This window comes from Equus przewalskii, chromosome 27 (assembly GCF_037783145.1).
Source record: "Equus przewalskii isolate Varuska chromosome 27, EquPr2, whole genome shotgun sequence".
NCBI classification, from domain to species: Eukaryota; Metazoa; Chordata; class Mammalia; order Perissodactyla; family Equidae; genus Equus; species Equus przewalskii.
In genome coordinates this window covers 8,140,677-8,162,746 of record NC_091857.1, presented here as the reverse complement: position 1 = coordinate 8,162,746, position 22,070 = coordinate 8,140,677, and the positions used below count along the sequence as shown (strand labels likewise).

Genomic DNA, 22,070 nt, shown 5'->3' with positions numbered 1-22,070 from the left:
ATTATTAAATGCAAAGCATTTATCAACAACTCCAATAACTTAAAGGACAGAAAAGTGAGTTCAAAGACACCTATAACTCTTGTCAATAAGACAGGCTTAGAAATTACCCTAATTAATACAGTCATGGGATGTCTTTGCCATTCCTTGTTCCTAAGGAGACTGATCCTGCTTCAAACCCATGACAGTGAGAAATATACATGACTGAAGAGTCTGATGAATCAGAAATTACAGTTAAAGTTAAAAAAAAATTATTAGCCCTTAAAGTCAGTCTGTAGAAATTGAGTTTTCTTTCCCCCCTCAACCTCAGAAACACATAAAAAAACAAAAACTCACTTCTGTATTTTATTGGCTACAGGTGACAGACTATAATATATGTATGTACAGCATAATGGGTGCACTATAATGTAAAATATTAAACTAGTGGTGAAGAGAGAAATTGATCATTACTATAAAAGTTATAAAAGTAAAAATTAATTTTCCTAGAAATATTGGAACAAGCATTTATTTAAAGATTTGTTGTTCTCACTTTATATGGCTGTTCTGGATCCCAGTGTATCCAATCATAATTCACATTACCACTTTCACGAACCACATACTTCGCCCACGGTGAAATACGATACAAGATCTCTCCACTTTTACTCCTAATAACTACCTAAAAAGAGAGTGAGATGTTATTGCTTTAAAATACTTTCAGAACTCTAAGATAACGCATAACAGTTTGTGAGCACTGCTGCAAGTCAGAAAAGGAGGAATGATCTCAAGAACCTGAACTACCATGCAGATGGGTGACCTTAAAGATGTTTCAATTCCACGACACTGTATTCCGAGTATGGTTTACCATATAAAACCAAAAAAAAACCCATTCCTATATTTGCCAAAAGTATCACTATTGTTATCAGTAATAAACAATAACAATAAAAACGCAAACACACTTTTGACTGAATCCATCCTTGTAGACTTAGTACTACTTTGAATTGATCAGCATGGTTAGATAGCAAAGTGAGCTCCATCCATGGTGCTTCCGAGTGATTGAAATTACAGCATTTTTCAAAGTTTTTATTTTTCAATAAAACAATGTAAAAGTAGGTAGAGTATGACCAAAAGTGTTCAGATTAGGAGCTACGGTATGCTCTCAGGATTGAGAGAGAACATACTCTTTAGTCTCCTTTAATAGAGAAAACCTCAAGTATGCATAATTCTTGGTATTTAAATATTGGTCTAGCACTTTATAGTTTAGAAGACTTTGATAGTCACATCTCACTTGATTTCACAGAATCTTTATAACCCAAATATTAAGTGAGATTAAGTGAGTTGCCAAAAGTCCCAAAGACACCAAGCAGCAGAGCCAAAAGCTGAACACAGAGCTTCTGACACTCACTTCCTTGCTCTTAAATGGCAACCACAGCGCTTCCTTCAGATACCAAAAAAGAATAAATCATGACTTATAACGGAAGGGGCAGGTGAGGGGTGAAAACAAACATCTAACTTATATGAACTCAGTTCTTTCTCCTTCATTATGCCTCCCATTTACTGAAGCCAATCATAGCGATGTGTTGCTACTATTCAAGTAATTATCACAAAAACATGAATGAATAGGATCAATCCCACTTCAGGAGTATTTTATCCCAAAAGATATGTCCCTTAAGCCACATGAATTTCTAGTATAATATACAATAGAGATACGTTTGAGAGAAGGTCCTTTTGCTCTCTCATCAACCCGGAACAGACTATGGTAAAATAAAATGCTAGAAATCAGTTTTCAATGAATAGCTAATTCATTGAAATCACTCTGCCTAATCCACCCACATCTTTTCCCTCTTTTGCAAATGGTTCTACAGCTCCTCCAAAGGACAAATATGAACCAATCATTATTTTTGCAGGTATCTGTTGGCAGAGAGAATATTTGAAACTTTAAGAACGTAAAGAATCTCATGCTGAATATAGTTTCCACATTCTCTGGAACACTGTGTATCCTGCTATGCACATGAATGTCTGCAGAGACTACTGAGAGATGGCTGTGAGAAGGAACAGTCCCTCCATGGGTCTCTCACACACCTATATATTCTGCTGGGTGAGTATACCGAGAATACAAGGCCCTGACTGTCACTGGCAGGCCTTCCTCAGGGTTGTGTTTGTAGCAAGAAACCCTGGTGAATGAGGTGATGTCTCCCTTGAAGACACAAAACAGGCTTGCTTACTGCGTGCTGTAAAAGAATAGGTTCCCCGAGATGAATAGTCCTTAGCTATGATGCAAACCAACTGTGTGAGTAGCATCTATCTGAACCACATAGTGTCATGGGACTTGGAAGACGAGAGGAGCCAATGCAAACATGATGCTCATACTGCTTACTATGCTGTCAGTAATAAAATCATTTGTCTCTGACTCAGGAGTCCCATGTTTTCTGCCAGAATGCAAGAAACAGTAACAAGTTAATTTATAAGCTTGTACATAGGGTAAACCCAAAGTGCAGTCATTCACTGAATGACTCCAATATTTTGTTTCCAAAAGTTCTGTTTCTTGCTTCCCAACAGTCATTTCTATTAGTGCTGCTTCTTGGGGTGGAAACTTAATTACCCAATTCCTTCCTTCTTTCTTAGTAACAGATTATAGCCTGGGTTCCCGAATGATAAGTAAAACAAAGCTTCCCGCCAAGTCTGGAATACTTATCTGTGATCATTACATAAAAGGCAAAGAAATTTTTCTGTTCTTTAGACCCCTGAATTTTGGAGGTCCTTTTGTTACAGCAGTTTAGACTTTCCTAAACAAATGCACTTGCCTGGGGAAGCCACCTCACCTCACTTTGGACTTCCTGTTCCTAAATTGTTGTGGTAACCAGCTGAGAGTATTATAACAAATCTAAAGAAATCTAACTTGAGAGACATTTCAGTGGGTAAGGAATATAATCTTTCTTGACTAAACCTTGCTCACAAAACATTTTTGAGGGGTTCGGGGGAGAAAAGGCTACTTTTTAGATTTTTTTCTCTTGAGTTCAGATTCAGAGGAAAGATTTTTTTAGATGATGAGCTAAGATTTTATACCATTTAACTTACAACCTCAAAAAAGCACATGATATATAGCAAACTGACAAGAGCGAGCCAGCTTGATTGATCTTTCAATGAGAATAAGTCTAATAGCTGATGGGTAGAAGAGTTCACATAACACTACCAAATAAAAAGACTTTTACACTGCTAGTATGCATATAAAATAGTATAAAAGTTCCAAACACCAATTTGGCAATATACATCAAAAATTCAAAATAAGTTATTCTCAATGACTCAACAATTCTAATTACGGAAGTTTGCCCAGTGGAAATAATCAGACATGTGTCCAAAGAACTATATCCTTGTCTATTAATTTTAGTGCTACTTTTAATAGCAAAAAGTGAAGGAATAATGCACAATTGTTAAAAATTATACTATTGAATTATATTGAAGGCAGCAAGAAAATTCGTCCAAGTTATAAAGCTGTGTTACACAAGTTACATGCCGTGTGTATCTTAAATATATCGGCACAGTGTTAAAAAAAAATTTTGAAAATACATCAAATCATTCAAAAGAATATATTAATGAAAATAATACCACAATGAATTTTTTTAGAATGTAAATAAGACACTTTGTAAAACTGCAACATTTTGCAACATTATAAAAAAATGTATCAGGCTCCTTTAATGAGCCAAATTAACCCTTTGGCTTTGGGGAGGTTACCATCAAAGGACATTTTTAGGGGCCAGACCCGTGGCCAAGTGGTTAAATTCGTGCACTCCGCTTCAGTGGCTCAGGGTTCACTGGGTCGGATCCCGGGTAGGGACCTACACACTGCTCATCAAGCCATGCTGTGGCAGAGCCCACATGGAGGAACTAGAAAGACTTGCAATAAGGATATACAACTATGTACTGGGGCTTTGGGGAGGGGAAAAAAACATATTTTTAGATTAAATAGGGAAGTGAATAAAAGAAACTCGTACTTGTGCAAAAGTCAAATTGACTTAATGAACTGTATGAAGTCAAATTTTATTGAGAAAATGACATTTAGAACTCAAATATACAATGTAAGAAAGAATTTAGTAAAATAGTGAAGACGTAAAAAAACTTTGTGTATTCATTCTAGGAATCATTTGAAATGCTTCTTGCCAAAGAATACTGTTCCTATGGACTGGAAAATTACTGAGATAAGATGCTCCTCAGGCGGCCAACAATTGTATATAAAAACAGTGGATGTGTTCAGCTGGTTAGCAGTGTTAGCATACTCTGAAAACCAGTATTGAACACAACACTGGGCTTCATGAGTGAATGTGTAATAGACCAAGAGAAAAGGCACAGGTACTAAATAATATAATTCAATTTGCCCAGATTATACTTCCAAAATCACAACTGTGTGCTATGAGACGAACCTTTTCCTTAAAAAAAAATGCTTAAAGAGGGATGTAAAAAAAAAAAGATATTGAGGGGCCAGCCCTGTGGCAGAGTGGTTGAAGTTTCATGTGCCTGCTTCAGTGGCCCAGGTTTGTGAGTTCGGATCCTGGGTGTGGACCTACCACACTCATCAGCCATGCTGTAGAGGTATGTCACGTACAAAAAATAGGGGAAGATTGGCACAGATGTTAACTCAGCGCTAATCTTCCTCAAGTGAAAAAAAAAAAGAAGAGGAAGATTCGCCACAGATGTTAGCTCAGCATGAATCTTCCTCACCAAAAAAAAAAAAAAAAAAAAAATCAAGATACTGATCAAAATAACTATTGTATGGGGCACAGGTCAAAATAAGTAACCAAATAAAGTCATTTGTAATTTATAATATCTACTGTAACTAACATATATTCAAATATATAAATATATAATAAATATAAAATATATAAACACTAGATATGCCATACCATACTAGTGTACAATGTTGAATACCAATATTCTACGTGTGTGTTTAAATGTGATTAAAATATCCATGTGTATGTGTAGAGAGAGAGAAACATACACATACATTCAAAACATATTGTAATCTATTCTTAGGCAATTTTTAAAATGTTTTATATATTTGAAATATATTTGACATATAACTGTAAGTTTAACACACTGATATATTGTAATATGATTTAAGTAATTTTTAGAAGTGGGTGGGATCAAAATAAAGAAGAGAAATTGTTAGAAAAAGTAATCAAAAGTTCACAGTTAAGTAGGAAAATAAGCAATATCTGAGAGGGGAATCTGGCGATTCTACCAATGACCAGAATCCTGAAGAAATAAATGTGTTTTTAAAATTTACAAATAACGTCGTATAAACAATACTTTAAAATGTATAGATATAATTACTAAAACTTTAAGATAGCTTAATATAATTTAATCTCATTCATAATTTAATCTCACTTTAATTCAACTCAAATTTTACTACAAATCTTTATCTTTAAAAAAAGCAAAAAAGAAGGGAAATGAGTCTAAATTTTATTCATAGGTTTTGTTTGTTTGTTATTTCTACTAGGCCAATTTTAAGATTCTGTGAGAGTATATAAGAAAGACTATCTTTGCCATTGTGGGAGCTGAAAACAGTCCCCCAGGAGATGCCCACACTCCTACTCTCTACAATCTGTGAATGATACTCTATATGGCAAAAAATGAGACTTTGCAAATGTAATCAAAGAAAGAATCTTAGAGGGGAGAGACTAACCAGATTATCCAGGAGGGTATCATATACATGCCTAGAAGAGGGACGCAGGGGAGACTTCACACACAGACAGAGGAGGAAAAAGGAACGTGATCAAGGAGGCCGAGACTGCAGTCACGAAGACACTCCCATGTAATTATTTTCAGAGATTGAACAAAAAGAATCATTCTCTACATGATGCAAATAAAAGCTCTAAATTTACGATAAGGAAAAGCTAAGGGGCTATTTTTTTCTACCTAATACCTGATATACCTGTTTCATTAAACAGAGATGTGACTATTTAAATAAACAGATAATCAGTTGGCAAAAAATAATAATGCATATTGAATAAATTGCATTCTGAATTTTCTAATTAGCAATATCAGAAATATTGTCCAATATTAAAAGGTATTTCATTATGAACTTTGAGTTTATATGTCAATTAATGAGGGAAGAAAACCAAGACACCCATAAAAGCATCGAGGCAGTTTTCTGATAATAGTAAGGCCCTGACATGCAAATTACCACTTTGTGGATGCACTCTTATAAAACTACATATAACTGACTGGTAAAACTATATAAATTATGGTTACATATGGGCTATAATTGACATACCATTGTTTATGTATTGAGCCTGCTATAAGTAACAAATAAACATAACTCTATTATTTGAATTTTTTAAAATTTTCTGTTAATTTTACCTGGATACTGAAGTTCATACATTTTAGAGATCTCCATCTTTGTTTCACAATTTAGTTCATAATTTTCAGTTAACCAAACAACCTTACACAAGTCATGGGCATATCAAATCATCAAAAATTATCACAACTTTGTGATGTACTTTCTGTCTACCACGTTCAGGGATTGAGAGAGGCGGAGAAGAGATGAAATGATTAGATTAAGCCCCTTTAGCTCTTATGTTTCACAGTCCTGGACACTATACAAAAGAAAAGGCGATACCCTTCTTAGCAGTTTAGCTGAGAACAGATAGAAAGCAGCTGAACTTCAAAAGTAATAACCTAGTGATGATTTTTCATTGGCTCCCAGTATTTTAGCTTTGTGTGGGATTTCTTATTTTAAAACATGCCATCACAATTCAGTTTTTTTTCCTTCCAAGGCTGAACCCAGTAACAACAGTTTGAATAGAAACAGTTAAAAGATTTATCTCACAAAAAGAAAGCCATTTATATATATATATATATATATCTCCTTCCTTAAAAGAAAACATTAAGCATACTACCCTCGCAAGATAAATCTGTAACGTGACACAAACAAGTAGCAAATCTAATAATACCAAACTTTGGCATAAAGGACACTAACGTACAGAACAAAAAGAGATTATTTTTGAGGCATAATACTCATAGCTACTTTGCTCCTGATTGAACAGCAATTATAGAATTACAGAGATATAAACATACATTTCTGTGATACTTACAGAAGGGACAGAAGAAACTGCAGAATATTATCAAAAAAGAAATCAATGAAGCTCAGTAGTTGCTTCTTCTAAAAGCAGGCCCTTATTTAGAATGACTTAGAGACAGGTGCTCCTGTGCCTGTAAAGAGGAGCATTACTCCAAAGGCTTCCACCCCACGTCCCCAGTCTTCTAGTCTCGTTAAGAAGTATTACAACTATAATACTTTTTTCTGTTTCTGTCTTTTGACTGAGGCAAACCTTTAAAGAAATAAACAACTAAGCAGAACTGATAAAGTGTCTGCTTCATTTCAAGTACATTACCTGAACAAAAACCTTCTAAAGTGAGGTCACTACGAAAAGACAAAATCTGAAGGGATTATGCGAGATTTAGGAAGCAGGCATTGAAAACGATATCCCTGAGCAAGTGAGAACAACTACGCAGAAGTGAAAAGAATAGGAACAATGCTGAAAAGCCGTAATCGGGTAAAGATTGATTCGCTGTCTTAGACTAGAAAACAAATGAATTACACACGATATAAAAATATAGGATTTAAACTTCCAAGATATTGAAAAATCAATATAGTAATAAAAGAAAAAAGCTATGGAAAGGGGAAAAAATCAGTGAGTTTTCATTACTGAAAAAGTGTGCTTCAAAGAGACTCATCCATGGGCAGCGAAGGCTAGAATTCTATTAAGTAAACAGAGTTATAATCTGGCAAAAGGCCAATGAAAACATCTAAGCAGTGTTTCAGAAGTGCTAGGATGGGGAAGGATGATCGTAAGACGAGTTAAAGCTCTCTTTAAAATATTTTATTAAGTACAATTATGAAAGTCTGTATGGTGATAAATTGAATCATTTGAGGAAAAAAGTATGATTCTGAAGCAGTCACTCAAAGTGCTATTGAAACGAAGTAAAATATAAAGTGTACGGGAAAAAAGAAATAATCCAGCCGTTAGGAGAAATCTAGAGAAATTCCAGAGACTAGAAACAGAAAATATAATTCTAAAAATCATGAGATCTCTGAACATACAATTATATATTTAATACACACTGAGAATAATATCTCCCAGAATATAAATAATGACTATTAAATAAAGAAAACAGTTAATGATGAAAAGGATTCTTCCTAATTTTTGAATATTCTTTATAAATTAAGGTCTCATTATATAGATTGCAAGACTATCACTCTTTTCTCTTCTTCCTTCCACAAAGACACATATTTCGCCAGGTATAGGTAGAATTGGGGGAAGAGAGCTAGAAAGAAGTGTGTATGAACACTGACAGGGAAATAAGAAATGAGAAAGTGATGAGACTGACAGTACAATGGGAAACAGATAATGACTGCACGTGAGATGGAACTCAAGATAAGCATTTGGATGATTTCCTGTCAACCGATTTTTTTATAGCATTAATTGAAGTGACCCTTTTGATAACGGATTCAGGCACTGGAGGTGGAGACAGCGATGACGGGCAGAAGCAGTGGTAAACAGGAGACGTCACAATAGAGCAGTTTACTGTAAACCTTGCTAGTTCAGATGTATTTAAATTATTAAACATAGCTACTCCCATCTTAGGCAGACAGCTAAGGCACAGGACAGCAAATGAACTTGGATCTCCAAGTGTGACAAGCCCTCTGGAGAAGCAGGGAAATTTCTCCAACAGTGCAGTCGATAAAGCCCAGGTCAGGGAATTACGCGCCTGACTTCTGCGTGAGGCTCAGGGAACACCCACGTGCTGAGATGCAGTGGCCTACGGTTGACTGTCTCCAAAACAAAATCTGCCGAGGAGACATTTTTTTCTTTTCCAAATTAGCGCCACATTGAGTCATTTGGGGAGATTTATGGCTAGTGGCCTATTGGAATGGGCAAAGATGAACAGACTGAGGAGTGAAAAAAAACACTTTAAATTGAAGAGGGTTAAACATTAATGTTGACATTTAACACACATTTAACTGTGCTCCTCAATAAAAGAACTCAGCTTAAATGTAAATATTTAAATCATAAAAAAGATTATATTATATGTACTTTACCACAAGATAAAGGTTATGCCCTATAGGTGTACCTTTACTCATCATTATTTGAAGGCACGCTTGGCCAAAGTGCAAATAATTCTACTAAACATAACCAAAAATAATACCCACCTAAACAGTCACAAAATGTAATTTTGTTCTTTTTCCTGGCCCATGTTAAAAGATCAAATACTGAATAAAAGCTCTCAAAAAAAAATGATGCCTACATATTAGAAGGAAAACAGCATGAAACACTTTCATTAAAAAAAAATACTACTAAACAAAAATGAAAGTGTTAATTCTCTAGAATATAATCATATTTATAATCAATCATATTTAGAATCTACTACGCCCACGTCAAAGGGCAAAAGAATAAAAGATTATAAAATAAGTGCAAGATATTTCACAGCCCATAGATATAAGAAAAAGAAAAGTCTGCTAATACATTTAAAGTATTTCTAGAATCTATGTTCGCATAAAGGGAGCAATCAGGGAACATACTTATGAGCAATCTAATTTTCTAGATACCTGTGATTCACTTCTATAAGCACTAAAAGAGAAAGAGGAAAAGAATATTTTTTATAGTTATCTTTCTAAAATGTATTATACATTCCCTTGTGGCCTTGACAAAGAAAATTAAACACTTGTTGAAATTGATTTGTATACACTGAACTGTGACATGTTTGGAATATGAACATTTCCCCTCTGAATTCAGTAAAGGGAATATTAGACTTTTGTACGTGTCTGGCAGCAGGTTTCAACCCTGGATGCACAATGAGAACTATCTGAGGAAGATTTTAAAATAAAGATGCTCGATTTGTATCCAGCACCACTGCCTTTGATTCTGGTTCTGTCGTCTGCAGTGTAGTGCCCTAGGAGATAAAAGCTGGACCTGAGAAAGCAAAAGACAAAGGAGCTATGGGGACCAGTGTCCCAATAATAAGATGCTAGATTTTTATTAAAAGAATAATTATTGTGAAGGAAAGAAAACTAACACCAGAGTTACAGGGAATAATTTTCTAGAACCTTGATAATAATGAATATCTTTGCAAATGATAAAACATATTTTGTGGGCTGGCTCCGTGGCCTAGAGGTTAACTTCAGTGTGTTCCACTTGGGTGGCCTGGGTTCAGTTCCTGGGTGTGGACCTACACCACTTGTCAGTGGCCATGCTGAGGTGGCAACCCACATACAAAATAAAGGAAGATTGGCACAGATGTTAGGTCAAGGCGAACCATCCTCAGCCAAAAAAAAAGTAATTTGCAATGAAATTTGCCTCAATCTCAAGTTTGAATTTTAGGTTTTTGTTTTTTTTTTTCCTTTTAGTTTAGCTTTCTCATCAATGTGATGTGGCAGACCATTATACTCAGTTTTGGCTACCATATTTTGGGAAGAATTTTTTTTTTTTAAAGATTTTATTTTTCCCTTTTTCTCCCCAAAGCCCCCCGGTACATAGTTGTATATTCTTTGTTGTGGGTCCTTCTAGTTGTGGCATGTGGGACGCTGCCTCAGCGTGGTTTGATGAGCAGTGCCATGTCCGCGCCCAGGATTCGAACCAACGAAACACTGGGCCACCTGCAGCAGAGCACGTGAACTTAACCACTCGGCCACGGGGCCAGCCCCTTTAGTTTATTTCTTATTCAGTAATAATTTACAATTCTCTTTAATTCTTCATAGTTTAATATTCCTACCACTTTATTATTCTCAAACAGTTACTTTGTAAATTTAATCTCACCTCAGTCACTAAAGGCATCCATACTGGCTCACAAGTTAATCATTTCTGGTCCTGAGTATCACCATGAATGGCCTCACATCATTTACTTATCAAAAGTTTCCCACTACACGTAGGAATGCCTTCATAAAAGGAATGGTGAATTTATTCAAGCTTCTAATCTTACTCTATAGTTCTAACCCATCATTTTGGAAAATTCACAATTTTTATACTACATATCACATAAATCATTCTGCAAAACAATATTTATCATTGCTACTTTAAATGCCATTACTAAAATTAAATGATTTTGTTTACAATACTCTGTTCTTAGGAATTCCATTTATGATTTTTTTTTTTTTAAAAGTAGTAGCAGATATTAGCTTATCAGTCAGTCAAACTACTTTCTGGCATTTTCTCCTGTAGCAGAGAGAATGGAAGGCTTAAAATCACATTTTCACACTTGCAGCTAGGTTTCTGAATATTGAAGGCACGCTGCAAGATCTAGAAGGAAGGAACTAGTACCTGGGGTAAAACATATGGAGATTAACCTTTTTGACCAAGAACCCTGAATGATGCTTAACCTAATAAAATGCTACTATCTCTATAGATGTGAACAGTGGAAAACTGAAAGATAATTGTCATGCCACAATTTATTACCTCACACACTCATAATTTCCATTTGTACCTCCCTGCACACATTACATACACATTCATAATCAGCTTTTTCATGAGAAATAATGACAAAAAAAGGTGTTTTGCACGGGGGAAAATATTTTTCTTCCTGTATTTGATTTCAAAGCTCAAACTTTAAAATTCAAATTTTGTAAGTAGAGTTGATATGACTATCATGCCAAAAAAAATGTTGGCAATCCCCAGGAGTCCTCAGGGGGCAGAGGGAGTAGTGGCCTGGAGGGCTATGGATAATGTGTATGTGAAGTGGGATCTGAAGCAGTATTCTTCTCACTAAAAATAAGAGGAAGATTCTCAGAGAACACACCAAGTGTGGAACATGAGATGGCACAGGGTCAAAGCACGTTTAAAAAAGAAGCCGAATAAGCAGGCTCGTATGAGGAAAAGCTGGAGGCAGAATCTGGATTGGAGGCCTAAAGACCTGAAGGAGAATGGAGCAGATTTCAAGATTAGACAAGCAAAAATAGAAAACTGCTAGATGGATCAAAAAAGCACCAGTACTATGAAGAAAAACACTATGGTAAGTCCAAACCCGGGCCTCAAAGGACGAAAAATTTCGAAAAGAATAAGAAACATCCACAAGATTAATTTCTTCAGATGTCAAAATTGCTTTTTTTTTTAAGGATTGGCACCTGGGCTAACAACTGTTGTCAATCTTTTTTTTTTTTTTTTCCTGCTTTATTTCCCATACCCCCCCCCCACCCCCACCCCCACCCCGGTACATAGTTGTATACCTTAGTTGCATGTCCTTCTAGTTGTGGGATGTGGGACACCGCCTCAATGTAGGCTGACGAGCGGTGCCATGTCCGCGCCCAGGATCCGAACCCTGGGCTGCCACAGCAGAGCGCGCGAACTTAACCACTCGGCCATGGAGCCGGCCCCAAAATTGCTTTTGATATAATTATTAACTTAAAAATAAGTTCAGGTCTCAGGAACAAACGGAAAGGTTTGCCGCTGGCTGTGAAACAACTTGGGAGACAGCTTCTGGTTCTCGCTCTAAGAAAAGATAGGATCGCTTGCAATTGCTTCAATCAGCAACCAGATATTTGTTAAACGTACCCACAGTAGAATTATCTATTCGCCAAAAGTAACGTTTCAAGGTTTGCAGGTGAGTGACATGTTACTTTCGTGTCTGACTTGCAGATTCACTTAGCGATTTGCAAAACTCACTCACCGTAATTACCAGTGCAAGACATTAGGAGTCATTATTTCATTATTATTATCACTTCAAACCTCTCAACGTGACTGTTTGTAAATGTGACTTCTTAAGTCAATAAAATAGAATTAATTGGCCATCATAAAATAACAATAATTAGCATAATGATAGAGTAAATCCACTTTAATATAAACAGGAAAATGTCAATGATATTGTCACTTCCAAAGACAACAAACAAAAGCCACTTCCTGGATATTCTTCAGTTTATACTGTTTCATTGAGTTCTAATTTGTATATGAAATAAGGCCTATTCTGAGAGTTTTTTTCCTTAAATTCAGATAGAAAACAAGTTTGCAATCTTGTTTCATAATAGTAATACACGTATTTATATATACACACACACATATATATTCGCATGTAGTGTGGTTATGCAAGGTCCTTTTAGATCCTGTAGGCTGATGTAATGTTTTCAACGTCTTACGAATGCTGATTAAATAATTAAGTTCTGAAAGTAAAATTTATGAAAATTAAACAAACAAATAAAAATTACCAAACTGATGGCAGACGTGAGACTTTTTAAAGTAAAAGAACTTATTTTCTCACAAACATTTTCTTTTTATATTACATTTAAGTGGTCTTTTTGGGGTACAGTAATGGTTAATTGAAAATCTTTCAATCTGAAGCACTTCTTCAGATTCCATAAGCAAAGTTACAAAGGAGTATACAATAAAACCTGAGACCATATAAATAAAGCTAGACTCAACATTGTCGGACCAATTTACAGGTAAACTCAGGGCACATCTCAGGCCCAGATACAGGCAGCAAGGAGGGTAGAAAGAGAGAAAATGTCGTTTTTCTAAGGGATGGTAATGAAGGAGTCCTGATTTTAATAACTGAAGAAAGCACAAAATTATTATAAAAACACTTTAGCTATTAAAAGACACAGAGTTGTGTGATACACATTATGGGTATGAGTAAGCTTCTATTTCTTTTTATAATAGTCGGTTCTGCCAAGGTAGAATGCTTAGCTAGAGTAAATGTTAGTTTCCAGTTTATAGGCATCACTTCATTAATATGAGTATGGAGTTGATTCAAGTAAGTAAAATAGTAACGTACCTTTTGAGATTTGTATGATATATTGAGTGAGAAGAAAAAAAGCAAACTGGAAACCAACAGATATGGAATAATCACATTTTTATGATAACAAAAAGCATATAAATACAAAGAGGCAGAGAGACAAGGAGAAAGCAAGCTTATAAATGTCTAGAAACAGATCAGGAAGAATATCACAAAAACTACAACAGTGGATGGTGAGAGGGAGAGCTGGGCTGTTGACAATTACAAGAAGAGCTACTTTGCTATTTTTTTCTACATTTCGTTTTAATTCTGTTTTTTTAACAGAGATTATGAAACATGTTTAATAATTACAAAAAAGGAAAACTGACTCTTCAAATAAAAATGAAAGCATTTCAAATATCAAAATAAAGTTTTCCTGAGTTGAAACACCTATCAAATGGCCTGCAGCTGTCAAGCTGAAACAAACACATATGCGCGTTTGTATATGGAAGTTTCACTTTTTTATTAACATTATAAAATTCCAAAGGAAAACCATCCCAAAGAAAAATATTATTTTTACAACTGTATGCTCAGGAAATTATGTAAACTGAAAATCTATAAAGAATCATTTAATCTCAATCAAAATGCCATGCCTCGGCATTCCAAAAGAGGGAGATATAACTCCATTGTCACAAATGTATCGATTTGATACATAAATGATATGTTCAAACACACAACTTATTGAGTTACTGAAATAAAATATTTTTAGGAAAAAACTTTAAATTACATGTTTATTTTAGCCTTGTGATTTTAATTGCCTAAAGAGCACAGTTAAATCTATGCAAAGTATCATGATCTACGATAATAAAACAGAAGCTGCTCCAACTCCTTTATGGAGCTCTCAACTGTGGAATAAAAATATGACAGAAGTCTCATAGTGTTTACATTTTGGAAAAGACATAGATTCAGAGACCACAGATGTTATGGTTAAAAATTATAGGTTCTGATTATTATTTGAAAATAAGATTGAGCGTTGTTCAGAAGAACTAGAGACAGAATGCTATTCATTCCCTGCAGTGATTATTAAAAAAGTGAATATTAAATGCTGTACCTGGGGGCTTCCTCGTGAAAACAATGCTCACAAAACTTACTTTATAAATTAAATCAAACTTTTAAAAATGTACCGTATCTTTTGGAAAAAAAAGAATACAATCTAGTTTCTAAATTAAGAAAAAGAAAAATCAATGAATTAAAAAGCTCAAAGCAAAAGAAATATTTGAGCTAGATTATGAACAACGATGACACATCAGTGATGAAAGAAGGGATATCAGGATCAAATCCAAGATATTAATTTAACTTGATAAAAGCAATGGTATGACTCTCTGGAAAAGCATATTTCAAAAAGAATGTGAAATTGTTCTAGATTAAATAACACAGACATGCATTTAAATATAAAATGCAAATAAGCAAATACAGTTGAAAACAGGGCACCTACTTATTTAGAATTCTATTACCATATTTATTTATTTTATCCACTCTCTATGTAATTACAGTTAAAAATAGATGGTTTGTTTCTCTTAATCAGCATGTGGCCAAATCACTAAGTTTCCACACATTTAAAATAAGGTTTGAGCTAGTTGATTACTACCGTTTTCCCAGCTTCAACATAAATCACGATATTCCAGAGGAGAGAGTAGAAAGTAAACATCTCAGTTTGATTATCGTTTCAGCCACCTATGAGATCGGACAAGATACTTAATCTAACCAACATCCACTCTCTACAGTTAAAACTGGAAATAATTATAGTATCTATATGTCATAGGACTCTTAAGCAAGGGTTAAACCGGAACAAGCTGTTAAGCAAATAAAATGCCTAAAATAATACCTTTAATATGCTGAATACTCAGAATATTTTTTTAATTCAAACTAAAACGCTCTAACCATCTAAACTCATAAAAGGAGACTAGTATCCATGGGGACTATTCATACTGCAAATAAAAACATCTCGGCTGATAACATTTTCTTATTGATACCTTAAGCAAGTATGGATACTGCATTTTGGGACAAACATGAGCTGGTATTTAGTAGGCTCAGACTTCACTAACATGAAGAGATGCATGATCGTGGGCAAGTTATAAGTTTCCTAAAATCCAATTTTCTTAACTAAAACAAGAATACTGGACAAAGATGACCTCAAAGATTCTTTCTTGTTTGCAAACTCTAGGATGCTTATCATGTAGAGAAAACAATATTGTATATATGTGTATATACATATATATATATATATATATGCACAGATATAAGAGAGAGAACAGGATAATAAGAGAATAATAAAAACAGCATATGTAAGTCCTGAGGCTATGCGAAATCGATGTTTACCATAATGTTATTTCAATAAGGAAAGGACTTTCAAGACATTTTGAAGAAGGAAATGGATTTGGAAAGGCAGAAACACAGAAAAATGGGCCATTCTAGGAAATGAATGGAATAAAGTAGATTTCCAGAGGTGGAAACAAATAAATCCCATGAGAATTTAAAAAGCTGATTCTAGAGGATTACACAAACCTCCAAATAAGAAATTGGCAAGCTGAACATAAGAAAGTTTAAAACCACAACAGTTAATCAATTCTTGAAGAAAACGAAAAGGCCATATGAGGAGTTTAGGATTAACAGCTAAATAAGTGCCAAGTTCTTAAGAAACTAAAAGTACAAGATAAAAATAATAGTGACATATCATTAGACCATTTTCATCCTTTAAAGGTATCTTCACAAAGTCATTAGATGGGACATGTAAAATATAAATATACTGAGCAAATAAATGGAGGAACCAAGATAAAAGCAAACAGCTAATTACTAACAGTCAAACAACAACCCAAAGTTCTTGCCCCTAGCCCAGTGATATTTTTATAAGGCCAGTAGTTCCGAACCCACCACTTACAAAATCATCAGGGGCTGTTTAGAAAGACAGAGCCCCTTCCTGTGTGATGGTGATACAAAGCTATCTTTGAAAACTACTGTCTGCTGTGGTGAAAGGGGAAGCCACTGAAGTAACTGGACAAAAGGCAACAAAGGCCCCAGCTACAAATGGAAAGAACAGCATTCCAGAAATCCTACAGTGGTAGGATCAGCTGAATGTCTTGACTGATTGAATGTGACAGTAATAGAAAGACAAAAGGTAAAAGAAATGTAAGTTTACCGTTTGGGGAGACCAAGAGAATGGCAGACCCGTTGAGAGTGATAAGTAAGATGGAAGGTTATCCCGGTTTACAATTGAAAACATGAGCTTGTTTCCTCATATTAAATGTCAATTGTACACTTGAATCTCATCAGATTTACCTCACTTAGTTTGATTTACACATATAAATGAAAGATATGTGTATTGTTTTGCAATATGTTCAGAGATTTTTTTTTTTGTTAAAATTAAGCAACCAAAAACCTATATGAGGCTGTATGCACAAATATATTTTGTGTTTATATATAGGTTTACCTTTTCTCATCCCCCAAACCCACAAGATCACACGCACTGTTGAAAGCAAAAGCTAAAAAGTTAAACTATACTGATTTCATTATTTACTCTCCTAAAAAAAAAAATCTTACTTTAAACTAATTAGGCTAGCAAAATAGAACTAACTGTAAACTATTTTAAAAGTCCTTATTTTCAAATATTTATTTCCAAAGTTTAATCTAATTTAAATTATTATCCTTAAAGTAAGTCTAGTAGAAGCCCACTTTTCATAAGCAAGAAAGGACCATTTATAAACAATTCATAAAGCACTTAGTCGAAGTAAAGCAACCATTGGCTCGGGGGTGTACAATTTACATGTGTGAATTATCCTTTAATAAGGCTGAAGCATATTAAAGGTATGGCTCCTTCTGCAAGGCATCTCTCTCTTACAACACATTCTCATTACCCACTAGCCTAGGAAATTTGTTTCATCTGTATATTACTTACAAATTATGATAAATTAAAATAACTTTTATATTTTTAGGCAAATTTCAGTGTAGTGTGTTCAAGCAACTACACGAAACACAAAATAATTGTACTAAGTGGTAAGTCAACATGTAGTTGGCAGGCTTCGGGAGTTATAAGCAGAAACAGCCAAATTTGTTCCTGTGACGACTTAGAGGTCACTGGAAAGACCATGGGAATTGTCTTCACCAAAATATGGTTATTGGACGGACAAACATGTGGGCAATATGAGAACAGTATCCAAGTTCGTTCCGTTTACTCACCGTTTACTACATTTCCTATGATATGCTTTTTCACATTGATTAGATCTTATCGATTATTCACATCCAGTCGTTGCATCTGATTAGTCTCAAAACAACTAGCAATTCTCATTTCCAATAGTTCCTTTCTTCATTAAGGATTCTCTATCCATCTTCACTGTGGTAGTTTCATTTTGGTCTCAGTCTCCTTGATCTCTCCCATAACATTTCATTAAGATTTCTTTTAAAGTTGTACAGAGATTTTATACATAATTCCAAGATTCTTAAAATGTAAACTTTGAATTAAGAAAATATATGCTCGAAATCATATAAAATCCTTTGCATGAATAAGTGCTGGACAAAGCACATAGTTTCTATAAACACTCTCATGAATTTTCAGTCACTGATGAGGTTGGTCCCATGAACACACCCGCTGAATCTTAGGAAACAGCATTTTGCAAGGAGGGAGATAACACTGATTTACACACAATCATCAGATACTGCCTTATTATACAAATTTATAAAATATTTGGCCTATACTTTAAAAGACTACAAAGATGTGACTATTGAAGGCACAATACACATGCCCTCTGAACACAGGTGTGAGAAAAAAATAGCTGAGATTATAGAGCGTTAACTAAGTCCAGGCATTGTGGAAATGCTTTTACCTTCTCATCAATTCTATAGGGTAAGAACGATTGTTATTCCCACATTAGAGAAAGCAACTGAGGTAAGAGAGTGTTTGTCAAAGGTCAATGGCAGATGCGCAAAATGGCAAGTGAGCACAGGCAGTCTGGCTGGAGTGCATGCTTGTATTCATTATGCTATTATCACTATTCAGGAGAACATGGAGACACGTCTCCTCTGAAATATAGGTAGAAGTACTGGCACCGACATAAAGTCAAAGCCATCCATTAGGCAGAGTGCACAGGAAAAATGTCACATGGGCATCAAGTGTCTATTAGATAGTCAGGTAAGACACGGCATTGCATCAAATAATGTTACTGGGCAGTAAACTCAAAGATGATTTGTTCTATCAGATGTATTACGAGAGAACAAAATTTTAAATTTGTGTACCTGAGAGAATAAAAACAATCATCATATTTCTTATTTATTATGAATATAAAAAATCAAAACATTGAAATCTACTTGAATGCTATTTCTTTGAAAAGTTTTTGATGGCTATTCATTATATTTTTTAAAATGCAAACTGGGGAATAGCCAAAAGGCTCAGATATGTAACTTGCTGAAGACTGTGCAACTTATAAGTGGCAAATATTGAACTGACACCCACAGTCTTTTTTTATCCAATTCACTATACAACATAGTGTGTCACGACACTCGGCTAACAAGATGGTAGATGGACTCCAAATCAGTATACACTGAATTTAGGATTTTCTAACTTCTCTGATGCTTTGCCCTTAAGAAAATTGCTGTAGCTGGACTCCTAGCACTGGCTTAACTTTTAAAGTGACTATGTGAATTCACATATACTAATCTCGTATTGAAGGAGAGGGGATGAATCTCCAGGACATTAAGGAGCTCTGCAACTGTGATGGTATAAGTTTCACTGATTAGGGTTATCTGATGTGGGGAAATAAAATAGCACAGTTTGGGAAGTGAGAAAATTTTTAAAAAGGCATTCAATAGAGAGTTTTCGTGGTTTGAGTTTATTTCTCTGTTCAAGAAAATAAAACATAAAATCTTGCTCAAGCACTCCTTTATGGCACCTGGCCCATATTCTTCCTTATTAGAATTAAAACAGTTGTATACAACTAATCAAAATAAAAGTATCATATTTTGGCAAGAGACCTTGAGATCTACGTACTTAAAAATCAATAAACAAAGAAAGAAAAGGAAAAAAATAAGATTTGAGGACATCTTATGTTGAGGACAAAAAGAAGATTCTGTTTTTTAAAGCATCATCATCTAACAGTGTGTGCTAAAGAGTAACAAGAGTCCTTTCAGCAGTTCTCAAAGCGTGGCCCCTGCACTAGCAGCACTGGCGTCATCTGGGAACTTGTCAAAATGCAAATTCTCAGGCCCACCCCAGGACTACTGAATCAGACACCTGGGATGTGCCTTACAAGCCTGCGAGGGGATTCTGACACACGCTGAAGTGTGAGAACCAGTACTTCAGGGTACTGTTGTTACACAGGTTTCTGCAGAAATGCAAGTGGATGGGATGGATGTGGGGAAGGGAGCGAGTCTACGAGTAAAGACAGCATCTACCCACAGTATGACCACCACAGCAGACGGCTGAAGGCCATCCAACTTAGTGGAACGGAACTGGGAGGAGGGCAGAGCACTGCGCAGAGGAGGGGAAGGGCCTGAGAGGCGGCATGGTGAAGACGCTCCCGCGAAGACACTGAAATCACCAAAATTACTTTTGTTTAAAATACTCTCTCTGGATTACAAGTGAAGCATTTTAAGGTGCTTTGTCTTCCCCATATTTTATCATTTTACCCTAAAATATCCTTTAGAAAAGATAAATTTTGAGAATACAATTCTTACTTTAATGAGATTCAGTTTACTAATGGTTGCTTTAAAAACGTTTAACCAACTTACCAGTTTTAAAAGCAGTCTTTTTCAAGCCCTTCTAATATTGTGTAAAATGTAAAAACTATTCCTTTATTATTATAGCTTAACAGATACAAAGGAAAGATTGTGAGCTAGCACTTATCTGATGTTCCCACAGAATTGATTTTTTAAAAAGCGAAGAATTAAATATGTTTATTAAAACTTCTCACCACCAATAAAAAAATAAATTATTAGAGCCAATACCTATTTGGTTTTATTAAGAAGGGAAGGAAATCACTCTTCCTGAGCCCTAACTTAAATGGTAGGTATCTCAAATGCACCCAATCCAGCTGTGCCATGAATTCCATTAGACAGGTAGTCAGTTTACACGCTCAGTTTTGCTATTAAAGAAAACCAGGTTGGAGCCTGGCTGCTGACAGTCGCAGATTCTGCTCAGGATGCTTTTACATCCCACACTGCTATATTTACACGAAGTGTTTTCATTAAAATCCTACTCTTATTTTATGCAGAAATTGTTGTCAAACTAAAAATAACATTAAAAGTGAGACTGGCATTTCACGATAATTTGGACATCCTTCAAAAGGTGGCAAAATTTTAAGCCTCATAGAATAATATCTAATGAATTCCAGATTGCCTTAGGATTTTACTTTCATTTTATTTGTTTAATGTTGGAGTTTACAAAGTACTACAAAGATCTGAAGTATGCCATTATGACTGCACATTATTAATACTAGCTACATCCTTTAGTGTATACTACTAATTATATCAGCCATATCCCTCAAATTTTCCTTTTTATTAAGAACACTTTCTAAGATATAATGAAGTAACTCATAGGAGTTTTAAAACAATGTGTTTCTATAGCATATAAACAAATAAAATAGTGACACATTTTTACAGTTGATCTGAGAAGTATAAAAAATTAAAGTTTCTAGTGCAAGGTTAATTCTTCTATTTTCTTAAAAAGTTCATTTTAAATAGATATGGAAGTAAATGTTAATTGTATTTCAAAATCAATCCTCCATTTTTTCTTTAAGCAAGACAGACTTGCTGAATTTTAGTTGGACAAATGGCCCCAAGCTAAAACCAAATCTCCCAACATACTTTGCAGGTAGAATGGCCAATGTGACTAAGATCTGCCCAAAGGGATGTGTATAGAAATGATGTATTCACATCCTTAAAAGGGAATACCTTGACCTTGTTTTCCTTTCTGCAGGAAACACAGACAGAGAGATGGTGAATATTGTTTATCATGCGGATAACACACTTGGAGATAGAAGACCAACAGGATGTAAGGAACCTGGTCTGCACATACACATGGAGCAGACACAGCCTATCCACACAGCACCCACTGACCTGAACTCCTACTTCAGAGAGAAACAAATCCTCTATCTTGATTAAGACACTGTTATTTTGGTCCTTGAGAAAGCAAAATAACCAATATCTTACCTAATGCAATGACTGAGGAAGATACCTATCTCCCACTGAAACAACCTTAATAAGGAGTAAGAAATTCGTAAAGTCAACCAAATGCGCTCCTGGGCCAGCAAAACACATTATAATCCAAATATAAGGAATAGCACAGTGGAGCCCCAGCACTCGTCTCACCTGGCTCACCTCACATCTCATTCTGTCTTCTTAACCGTATTCATTAC

General features: G+C 35.0%; 1 protein-coding gene across 1 annotated transcript in view; it reads right to left on the bottom strand.

Annotated features, from left to right (window-relative positions):
- Positions 1 to 22,070, bottom strand: part of GBE1 (1,4-alpha-glucan branching enzyme 1) — a 246,641-nt gene that overhangs the window by 128,404 nt on the left and 96,167 nt on the right. Inside the window, exon 4 of the mRNA XM_070597715.1 lies at positions 527 to 652. Coding sequence (XP_070453816.1) covers positions 527 to 652 — 126 coding nt within the window. The remainder of the gene's footprint in view (positions 1 to 526; positions 653 to 22,070) is intronic.